This window comes from Euprymna scolopes, chromosome 29, assembly GCF_053919585.1.
Source record: "Euprymna scolopes isolate OS-2025 chromosome 29, ASM5391958v1, whole genome shotgun sequence".
In the NCBI taxonomy this organism is placed as follows: domain Eukaryota; kingdom Metazoa; phylum Mollusca; class Cephalopoda; order Sepiida; family Sepiolidae; genus Euprymna; species Euprymna scolopes.
Window position 1 is genome coordinate 85,441,794 of NC_136510.1, and position 12,509 is coordinate 85,454,302.

A 12,509-nucleotide genomic window follows, 5' to 3' on the forward strand; every position below is an offset into this window, starting at 1 on the left:
ACGCACTACTTTCTTTGCGATATCCATTTTAAGACAATCATTTTCACCAAACTTTAATCAGCGTATGAATGTGCATGCCATCAAAAATAAATTTTTTTTTCATTTGTTTTTGTTTATTTTGGCGCTTATTTATTTTATATGTTATTGATATTTGTTTTCCGCACAGGGTCCCGGGTCCGGATGTTCAGAAAACATGGACTCTGGTTGCTCCATGACATCCGGTGACCTGGGTCGATCTGGTGACTTGGAGCCCCGATTGAGTGTCAACCCCACTACGGTTGATGCGGGCCACTCACCATCGTCCACCCACCTTGCTGAATCAGACTCCGACTTTCATGATGATGAGGAGGAGGATGAGCATAACCACGACAACAATGTGGATGAGGAGGACGATGAGGTTTTCAACGATTCTCATACTGTGATTTTTTTGTTTCACCGTTTTTCCCCTGCTCGTCTTAGCACTCGCAGTTTGGCATCGCCGAGTAGTTCATTAATTAGCAGACCTCTCTTGTTTTCTGTTTTTTTCTAATAACTCACAGTGACCTAATATTTTTTTTTTTAATGCATGGTGTTCTTTTCTCAAATATTCTTTTCGTTTTATGCGTGTTTTGCGTGTCTTCCAATCCCAGTTTTCTTAATACAACTCGCAGAGTATTACTAAAATAAAACCCTAACACATTCAGCACTAAAGTTATCGTATAATGCAAGAAAATTTTAACCAAATTAAAAGTACAGCCCCCCCCCAAAGAATATCACTCGCATAATTTTTAATAAAATTCATAATTCTTTCTGCAATCAGACCATTTTTCAGTACATGATCTTGAATTTCTATGACGATCTCAACAATAGTGCGCTCAGTCCCCCAGACAATTTATTGGTTATCGCACATAGGATGCGACAACAAGCATTGGTTGTCCTCCCATGATTCCACAAACCAAAATGGAGAACATCTTCAAACTTTATGGCAACATACCTGCTATATCTACTATCATAAGGGAGTGACACCTACAATTTGCCAATTATTACCAGAAGAACAAGCATGAGCTGGCGAGAAATGTATTGTTGAGGATCCCACGGCACGGGCACACGAGCATGGGATGACCTAGATCCCCATATATCCAGCAACTTGCACATGATGCCAACTGTGATCCTGAAGATCTGAGGTAGCTGATGGAAGACGGGGAAATCAGGAGAGAGAGAGTGTGACATTAGTCCGAGCAAGGAGCTCAACCAAATAGAATAGAGATTTCGGTACATACAAACTTATTCACTAAGTTTCACTTATGAATGTTTAACAGACTTTTTCTTTAGCTATTCAAGGATATGTAAGTAGGGTACTTTGGTGATTGTCTCATCAGTAATAGATGTGATCTTGAATAGACTTCACACTCACTAGATCATAACTCTCACACATCCACCAGATTTTAATCTGTGGAGGGTGCATCTATGTTACCGCGCTGAAGTAATGTTATTATTTAAAAACTCGTTCTTAACATGGGGAGGGTGTTTTGTAACTATTCTGTACTTTCACCTAAAAATTTGATAAATAAAAATATCATAAAAATTGAATTCAACTTGAAAATATTATTTAAAAAAAAAAAAATAGCGTGGTACAATAAGTGCATAAGCACCAGGTTATGTTCAGATATGAGGGGGACACTTTAATGATCGTCTCATTAGTAGATGATGTGATCCTCAATAATCTAACCGTATTTTAACCACACCCTTAGATTCTTATCTTTTGGTTCATCTCAAAGACATTCAAAACAATCTCCGGACCATTTTGGTACTCAGAATTCTTCTGCAATGAAGCCATATTTGGTATGTGCTAACTTCAGCCTATGCTTGACTTCTAAATTTTAATGTTCAACTATTTTATTGTATTATTTGGATTCTTTAAACTATTGTTTTCATCTTGAATTTTATCTGTACAAAGTTCTGGTCAGTGTAACCTCTGATCCTCTTCAGGTGTATAAGTTGTCAGGTTTGATATTGGAAAAAAAGGATTAACTCCATATTTTTTTTTTTTTTTTTAATTGCCATTCAATCATATGAAGGAGGACAGTTTGGTGATCGTCTCATCAATAGGTGTGATCCCAAATTTTCATATGTGGAGTTGTCTCAAAACGATCCCTGTCTTTGATGTACGTGTTCCATCTCGGATCAGGAGTAAAGGTCAGACCAAGAAGCTTGTTAAAACATGGAGCCTCTCCAAGATGAGAGCTATTCATTACAATTGATTCCAGACGGAGATCAGAGCATTGCTGATCTAAAGATAGAAGCTTGGTTTTAGATACATTAAAATTAACCAGACACCTCTTTCCCCATTGCACCACGTGTTCAAGATCAGAGGAGAGAGAATCAGCGAGCACTTGGTTATTTACGGCCCTTGAAGTGTTGCCATAGATAGTAGTGTCGTCAGCATAAATGTCTACTAATGATCTTAGGGTGTGATTTAATGATTTAATAATTGAAAAATTGGAGATTTTGTGGAGTAGACCTTTGTGCAATACTCTGTCAAAGACCTTTGATATGTCAATAGCAATTGCTAAAGAAAGGAAGCCTTCGTTAAGAGATTCGCTGATACTATGAGATATAACTGTTAGCACAATGGCTGTAGATCTAGCAGAATGGAAACCATATTGCATGTCACTGAAGAGGTTATTTTTGCTGAGGTGGTTGACTACTTCTCTATTTAACATAGATTCCAGCAACTTATTCATGATGCACAGGAGACTGATTAGCCTGTATTGAGAGGGAGTTGAGCAATCAGCTGAATTTTTAAATACAGGACATACTGATGAGATTTTCCAGTGTGTTGGGAAGCATTTCACCTTAAACAATGCTTAAACAGCTTTGTAAGTATGGGAGCTAGTTCTGGTTGAAGCTTTTTGAGCACTATAATAAGAATGCGGTCAGAGCCAGTTGGTTTACTGGATTCAAGGTTTTTGATTAGCTTGACGACATCACGCACACATATTTGTATGTTGCATTGTGTGTGTTTCAGACACAAGGAAATTCGGAGGGCTGAAGGTAGAATTAGATGCAAAGTTCTTGGCAAAGCGTTTGGCTTTGTTCGATGCTGATGAGATTACCTCAAGTTCATTGATGATGGTTGAGATAGAGTATACTTTTATTCAGGATCCTGTTTATTTGCCAAAACTGGTTGGAACCAAGCCATTGTTCAGCTACTTTGGACTTGACGGACTGAGCATACAACTCGTTTGTGTTCTTTGTTACTCTTTTATAGTGGCTGCTGGCAGTCCTGTAGGCAGCTTTAGTCTCAGTACATCTGTTAAGTTGGAAGTAATGGAAATAGTGATTTCTGTGCGCAATGGTAGCAGGACATTCTGGAAAGAACCACGGCTGACTTAGGTTTTTGCTAGAACTTTTTGGAGAGCATGAAGCGGTCTGTACCTACAATTAACCATTCCATCAGGTTTGATACTATAGAGGATATGTTATTTTTAAACATGGAATGCAGAGGTAGATCTGATATAACTGTACGAAAAGTATCCCAGTCAACCATAGAGTATCAATATACTGTACAGTGGAGAGGCATGTTGGAAGACTTATTACATTTTGTTTTTATCTTAACTGAGACAACCGAGTTGTCAGAAGATCCCAATGGAGACAGAATGGAAGATAAACATAGCTTTGGGCAAGTTGTGAGAAATAGGTCTAGGAGACTTGCATACTAACCATCAGTGTCAGGTGCACAGGTGAGTTCGTGAATAATCTGAGCAATGGAAAAATCATGACAGAACCCCCCCTCGTCTGTTTTGTTTTGAGTGAGCTAACCATTCCACATTGTAAACATTAAAATCTCCACAATTGTGAATGTTAGCTGAAGGATGAGCAGACAGAATGTGGTCAATTTTCTCAGATATGCTATTAAAGATAGTAACTCCGCTGTTGTGGGAGCAATAGAGGGCAAATATAAATACAGTGGTGTGAGCAAGTGCAACCCGGAAGCACATATAGAGCAATTTAGGGTCTTTTCTGGAGATGTCCCTACCACATGGAAAGCCATCTTTAATGTAGGCACATATTCCATGCCCATGGTGATCTTGGGGGTCAGATTTGGATGTTAAATTAGAATATCCTTCAATTACGAACTCACCTAGGGGAAATAGTCGGTCCAATGCCAGTTTTGCTTAGGAAGAATAGGTCTTGTTTGGTCTCCTGTAATTGAATTTCAACCTCTGGAAGGTTGGAACGTAGACCCCTGATGTTGGAGAAGGAGACATGGTACTGGGGGTGTATGTTGGAAGTTGGAGTTCTAGGTTTAAGTATTTTTTTTTTTTATTATTTATTTTTGGGGGTCGAGGTCATGATGGAGTTTCAGGATTTGTGGAATAGGTTGTCAGACTTGGTTAGAGCAAGGCAGAGAGTAAGGGAGAAAAAGAAGTGAAGAAATACTTATTGTTTATTTACTTTTTTTTGTAGACCATGATAAGGTAAAGCTGTAACAGTTACCCACTAATATGGCATCGAGAAGCCTCACCAGAAGCTACTGCATGGTCCAGAATTTATTCGATTTTAGAATAATTCATTTTGAAATGGGTAAAATATTAATTTTTGACAAGCAATAACACTAGCTATTTTTTGCTGTTCATCTTTGGTGATCAGACGATCTCACTTTTCAAATCCGTGTTAAAAGTGATAACACGAATGTAAAACACATGATTATTATAATTATAATAATTACAACTTCAGTTGTAAAATCCTAGCATTTAATTTGGATTATTATTTCTTTTTCATAAATTATTTCCAAGTTGGCAAATTGTAATTAATTAACATATGTCAAATCGTAAATTTTTTTAATTTAAATTTTCGATAAATCTGAAGACTGACAAATGTTTGATTGTTTGATTTAAAGAATTATGAAAATTTAAATTATGAAAGTTTTTTTATTTTTTTTTATTTAAAAAAAAAATTTTTTTTAAGAGTTATAATTTCTGGGACTGGTTTTAGCCATTGAAAAAATGTTTAAGAAGATGCTTGTATTTACTTTCCCACTGCATGAAGATGTGACACAATGTCAGAAGATGGAGATAATTTAATCAAACTAGCATTCCCCTAAGGAAGGAGCATTCTGGTCTATTAAAAATTGCCTGGGCAGCCCTTTAGTATTCTCCGGTCAAAATTTTTGTTGTTTAATTTATAAATAAATAGGATATTTATAGTCACAATAACTGTACTTCTTTATTTGTTGTATAATGAAAGGAGTTTTCATTGATAATTCTGAAATCCAGAAAACTAGAATAATACCAGTCCCAGGACAGGTAAAATTATTTCCCTGAAGAGAACAGATTTTGCATCACTTTTATGTCCTATTATGAGGATTAAAATCAAGATATAATAATTGCATACTTTATTTCTAGAATCCTTGTTCCAATTTTGATCAAAGTCTATTACATGATTTTGATTCTAGAAAATACCTTAAATCTAAGAAATTGAAATCCTGAGAATCTTGATTGTCTGATGACTGAGAGCCAAGTTTAATGCAAATCTGGAATATTTTAATTTTCAGATCTGAAGTTGTGCTCTGTAAAAATTTCAAAGAAACTGAAATTTGGGAAATATTTATTAATTGATCTCTAATATCTATTGTTGAGATTTCACGACAATCGGAGGTATCTGAATTTTCCACCTCATGAAAACGAAGTTGAACTTAGTATAGCCCACATTTAGACACTTTACGCCTAGCAGCCGTGTTTTAAAATTCATAATTGTTTCGTGAGTTTGGGAGTGAATCCTTCGCATATAAACTCATTTAACTTTATAGAGGTGGAAATGAGATGTTGAGAATCAGAGGTTAGATGGCCAATAAATGGATTGCTGATTGCATGATGAATACAAGGAGGATGAAACTGGACAAATGCTTATTGTCTGGTGTGCAAGGAAAAGGGAATAGAGTGAATAGTAATTGTGAATTTTCTTTTTTTTTTTGTAAGTGAAATTTTTTACCTCATTTAACAGTTAATTTTTTTTTTATTAGTTTATTTGAATACTTTATGTTACTGTATTTTCTTTTATTTCAGTAAACAATCGATAAATTGAATAAAATGATGTATAAATTGTGTAATTGTGAGAAACATAGAAACACGAGAAATGCTTGTACAACTTTATTAATATTAGTTTTATATTCAATGAAATAGCAAACAGTTTCTAAATATTTTAAAGATAAAATGGTGGTTGTTCAGAATTTCCCCTATATTAAAATAAAAAAAAAGTAAAGAAAAACCTGTATGGTGTGTATACCCGTGAAGAAACGAAAATATCATATTCCAAAAACCATGTAAATTGATCCAAGTAGTTTTATTTTTACATAAGAATATTAAATGTTATTGTTAACTGAGGAGCGATTGTCTATTGCTGCTATCTTGAAAATAGTCTCAAGAAAAAAAGGGAGATAACTCAAGATAATTAAACTATTTTTTTTGTTGTAATGCCTACTAATTACCATTAATGGATTAAAAATTATTTTATTTATAAAAGTAAAACTACTTGATCAATTAATGTGATTTTAGGAATACAATATTTTCTTTCCATCACTGGTACGTATATCATAAATATTTTTTTTGTTGTTTTTAATATAGAGGAATTTTGCACAACTCACTTTTTTCTTCTTCTCAATCAAGGGTATTCATTTTTTATTTAAAAAAAAAAAAAAAAAAAAGAAAAAACGTTCACTTTGCCCGATCTTATATATAATCAGTAAAAAAACAACTTTCAACTTTTCTTATTGGGACTGGTGGTAAACAAAGCTTTGCTTCGACTGATTTTTTAGAGTTGCTTTTTTTTCATTCTTTGTTGCTTATTTTTGCTGGCAGCAATGTAGTGATGGGGGGGGGGGGTCTGCCAAGCGCTCTATCAATTTCCACGACTTTTCAGCTTAGCATGTTTCTTGAAATTAAGCAATTCTTTTTTATTTTTCATATTTCTTATGTTTTATTTTCTTTGCTCTTTCAAAAAAAAAAAAAAATTTTTTTTAAATGCTTCCAAATGCAAATGGCTGCACAAAAGAGAGTTGCATTTGCATGACAATTTCAAGAACAAATTCTTTGATTTAGCATTGAAACGTAGAAACATTTATATATTTAAAATGTTTTGTTGCATATGAAAGTTGCTTGGTAACTTGCATTATTTCGATTATTCAGAGTCCTGTTCTCATTTTGAGTGTTATTTGCACAACGTTTCGTCCAATCTAACCTCCGACCTTCAGGAATATTTATGTCAAACTCTGGAATCTGCACAGATTTCTGAATGGAACATTTGGGGGTAGTATGCTCTTGTTCTGTTAGCCATGACCGGATAGAAGCTTTAAATAATACGTACATGTATTCTTAGTATCGCCCACACTAAGGATTAAACCTTCAGGAGAGTGTCTGAATTTCACTTAGTACTTTATATGTGATGTTACAGATCCAGGTGAGTTCACCAAGATACACCCGAAGAAGGTCGAAGATTATGTTATATAGGGGTTTCATTAAAAGAGAGTCTTAGAGAGAGATGCTTAGAAAGAGTGTTTAAGAGGAATGTTGACAGACTCCGAGAGAGAGAGAGATGTTGTTGTAAGAGACTTAGAGAGATTCTTATATTAAAATGTTCATTCCTTAGATGTGTAGATTGGAAGAAGAAGAAAAAAGCTCTTGGAGTGAGGAGACAGTGTTCACTGTTCGGACATTGTATAGACGTGCTGATGTTGATTCACATTATGGATATGACATGTCGAGATGTGTATGAAAAGACATTTTATAACACAAATATATAATGCAATTTCACTTTACCTTTTGGTAAGAATCATAAGACAAGACGAGCTTTACAAAGCACATGATGGTTTATTTCGTCACGACCGGCCGTTGTTGTTTCCATCATCAAGAATTCAAAGTTTCACATTTTTTTCTTGAAGTGACGTCTCGCTTCCTAGACGACTGACTCTCTCTGAGTTTTCTCACTGACTGTCTTCTAACTAAAGTTTTTCTCTATCCCTAGAACTTTCTATTTTCCGTGACGTCATACACATGTTAAAACATGTGCCTTCTTTCACGTGTTCTGGACATACGTGTCCAAAACTTTTCCTATACTCAGTAACCTATTTTTCCAATATGTTAAAAACATTATCTTATAAGCTGCATTCTTTCAATTTAAAATTTCATAACAAACTTGATAGTTAACATTCTTTCCTTGAAATATTTATCTATATTCTAAACAAACGTTTGTTTTACATTTTTAAATTCTCACACGTAATCTATTTCTAAACCTAAATTACGAGGTTCGAATTTCGCCTATGCTATTTCATTTTCATTTTAACTAATCTCTCTATTTTTATACTTACATGAAAAGGGGACAGCCCTTATCATGTAGCAATTACATCAATGTTAAAATGACAGTTCAAGATGAGAACAGTAGTTCGAATGATCCAAATAATACAAATTATCAATCCTCATCTCAAAAATTTAGAAACATAGTTTGGTGATATCGCAAAACAGAAGGAATATATTTATATTGCTGTATAATACAGAAGAAAACCTGGTCTTGTTTTTTTTTTTATTTATACTAATGAATCATCATTGACTAAGGCCAAAAACCACTCAAGGATAAGGGCTAGTTGAGATTTTCAGTTTCATAACACAGTACTATTAAAGGATTGAGAACTATGATTAATTCACAGGATGACTACAGATATTTTTTAACATTGGACTTGAAAACGATCATGTTGTAGTTTGAAGGGAAACATTTCTATTATGGCAATGTGTGCCACAGGTGAGAGGTTATTGGCAAGAAACTGTTCATGGTTCATTACTAGTGTACCAAGCCATAAATAAGTTTGCACACTTCTTTTTTTTTCATTGCTTCACAACTTATTTACAACTTTTATAATTAAAGTAATTTGAAAAAAATAATGTATTGTTGAATATTGCTGCTTGATGAAAAGGAACGGGTGCTTACTTAGAATTACATTTATTTAAAAAGATATAATACAGAAAATTTTTTATGATGTATGTACTCGTCACGGAGCAAATATGTGATTTTTGGAATATGACCTAAATTGATCAAATAGTTTTTCTTTATTATTATTTAAGAAAGTCAAATTTTACGATGAGCTGAAAGAGAGCCATGTTTTAAATTTTGGCAAAATTCAAGGGTGATAATTGAATTCGACTACAGAGATTAACTTTTTAATTGCTGAAAATCGTTTAATTTGATTTTCTAAATTAACAAAAAAAAAAAAAAAAAAAAAAACCTACTTTATCAATTTACACAATTTTTGGAGTATGACATCTTTTTAAAAATTATTCTGTATTTTTTTTTTTAATCAAATGTAATTCTAAATAAGCACCAGGGGAGATAACTCATATGAACATTTTATATCAGTTTAAAATTCCATATATTTTTTAAGTTCAACATAAAGATCTCAAAGATTGAGCAGATGCATCTGAAGATGCTCGAAGATTACATCAGGCACAACATTGTTAGAATGAAAACAAAAGCTGAGAATAGTAGTCCGAATAATTCAGATTATCAATCCTCATCCCAATAAAGTTTACCTTCTCTCTAAGAAGGGTTTAATTTATTACTAATCACCTGAAACTTTCCCTACCAAGGAATACAAGATTAGACGGCTCAACAATATTTTGTAAGCCAGAGTACACTTCCTCTTGGTTTTTTCACTTTTCATAACGCCGTCTGATTTTGTGTCTAACCTATTATAGAGAAAATAAATGTACTCGTATTAATACCTCTTAATTGTATTTTCTTTTTGCATAGATAAAATCTCTACCAAAATGACTTGCAGTTAATCAGAAGTGACTTTTCCAAGGCATTCATCATCAGACCCAAATATCAGCTTTTTTTGTTATTAATGTTTTGTAATGTTAAATATTTTGCGTTGATTAGCATCCCAAATTCTCATAGGAAAAACTGAATGGATCTCTTAGTAAAATGAAGTTATCTCCCTCAGACCAGTGACGAATTATCCAAAATCTCCGTATTCCCAAAGTTATCCATGGAAACCTGACTCAGACTATTTATATGACCCAGTTGAAATGTTACACGATGGTTACTGTTATCAAAGAGCATCAAATCCATATATTAAATTTTAATCATATAAGATGTAAGACTTCATTGGCTACAATATGGGACAAGTAGTGAGTTTCTATGATGAACAGAGCCGAAGTTATCGCCAAAAGTGTAAATTTCACCTATCCCATAATCTTGACCTAGAACTAATTTAATTTTGAAATATCTAAGTTAGACCATGATCGATATCTTGATCCATATTTTTGATAATCGATCATGTGATGTGGATGCTAGGCTGTAAGCAAACAGTGCCGATCAAAAACGTAATCTCCTTAGCCGAGGCTAATTAGTTACATTAAAAATGGCTGCCTCTAAAGTATTGAAATGTCTCGAGAGCCGATGGGATTGGACAGATAAAAGATAATCAAAGTTAGTTTTATGTTTCATGACATGGAAACGAATGTTAATTAGTTTTTGTGAGCGAAATGGTCATTTAACACTCAAGAAGAATGATTAAATGTTTGTCTCGGAAATTAAAATTATCAAGAAATTGGTTGGTTTCGTTTTATGACATATCAACGGGTTTGTATTACTGTACACATAGATTCGAAAAAGTTGTCAAAAAACAAATATAGAACAAATAAATGTTATCAAAGGCAAGATAAGTTACTTTTCTACCAAACTGGATATATTTTTTGTGTTTTTATTCAGTGTAACATGTTTATTCAGCTCGAAAAACATGCAGTGTTTACCGATGTGTTGGAAAATTCAAAATGGCAGCCGACTCTCTCTCGGAGAGGGTACGTTTGAGAAAAGGTATTATAAATAATAAACTAGACAAAATACTGTTAGAAAACAACCGAATACATGTCAACTTATGTCACGGTAACATATATTGAGCGAATTTCTAACAGTATTTTGTCTAGTTTATTATTTATAATACCTTTTCCCAAACGTACCGTCTCCGAGAGAGAGTTGGCTGCCATTTTGAATTTTCCAATACATCGGTAAACACTGTATGTTTTTCGAGCTGAATAAACATGTTACACTGAATAAAAACACAAAAAATATATCCAGTTAGGTAGAAAAGTAACTTATCTTGCCTTTGATAACATTTATCTGTTATATATTTGTTTTTTGACAACTTTTTCGAATCTATGTGTACAGTAATACAAACCCCATATCAACCCTTTTCAGGTTATTTGCTGCCGAGTAAAGTAATTTTGGAAAATAGTTTTTTTATGCTTAAAGTTCTTTATATATTGATTAATTAATAAATGTTTATTCCTGGTGTTTAGTTTGGTTGCTTTATAGAGAAAAATTGTTTTTGTTTTTGACTTTGCAGAACATGATTAAGTTTTGCAAAGTGAAGAGGATGGCCCAATAACATCAATGTTTGGTGCATTTTAAGCCATGAAGCCAATATCTTCAGACAGCCTAATCTGGTAGCACATATTATCAAGCAATGATAATTTCTAAATCATTAACTATAAAATGGCTTTCTGACCTAAACAATGTTATTGTTTTTCATTTCCCTTAGCAAAACTCAATCATGTTCTGCAAAGGCCTCCACCTCCAATACAATTTTCCTATACAAATAAAAACAAAATCAAAGAACAACAAAAAAGAAAGAAGCAAACCATACACCATGAATTTTTTTTTAAAGATATAAAAAACTTGAAGCATAAAAACTTTTTACAAAATGACTGGATTCATCGTTAATAACCTGAAAAAGATAGATATGCCGTAAAACAAAACAACCAAACCAAACTCCAGAAACAAATATTTGAAGATATAAAAAAAAAAACTTGGAACACAAAACTAAGAATAGATATTTGCAAGATGCATTCGTGTAATCTGCGCGCTTAACAGTTGAAAATATTTCTACACAACCAATGTCATTTTAGTTTTTACCATTTTTCTTTTCTTTTTTTTGTTGTTGTTTTGGTTAGCATATTTTTAAAGTTATGTACAAAACATTAAAATTTTTAGTATGTATATACCTATATACAGCCTTTGAGATTTGAAAAAAAATAACTCTACCGCCGGTCAAGTGGGAGGGAAAATTTACTCGCCCCCAAATAGTTTTGCTCGTCTGACTGTCTTTGTTTCAGTCAATAATAGTAAATAATTTTACAATTCAAGAAATTACCAAACAAGAAAATATTTGTTTAACTCTTGTAAATCAACTATTATTTCAATAAATATTCAACAAAACGTTAAAATACAACACCAGTTTCTTTATATAGCATCATTCATATTATTGTTCCATAAGAATCATTTCTTCGGATGCTTGATGGAACGATGCGTTTTTTTCCTCTTTCAAATGTTCGTCTTTACTTTTGTAAGCATGAAGTGTATGTAGTTGTAGTGTCGAAGAATTTTTTTTCCAAATGAATTTCAAATTCAGAGAGCTAAATGAAGGCGACATTTTGACTACACCCGAATGTGTAAATTTGACCTCTTGTTGACCTTTAGTG

The 12,509-nt window shown here is 33.2% G+C and overlaps 1 protein-coding gene across 10 annotated transcripts in view; it reads left to right on the forward strand.

The window, feature by feature from the left end:
• Positions 1 to 12,509, forward strand: part of LOC145252764 (uncharacterized) — a 282,722-nt gene that overhangs the window by 254,877 nt on the left and 15,336 nt on the right. For 4 of the 10 annotated variants that reach the window (XM_080112659.1, XM_080112664.1, XM_080112662.1 and 1 more), the window contains one exon: positions 167 to 418. The exons of 3 other annotated variants lie outside the window; for them this stretch is intronic. In XM_080112659.1, the coding sequence (XP_079968785.1) occupies positions 167 to 418 (252 nt within the window). The remainder of the gene's footprint in view (positions 1 to 166; positions 419 to 12,509) is intronic. 3 more of the 10 variants (XM_080112661.1, XM_080112663.1, XM_080112668.1) reach the window with 1 other exon arrangement.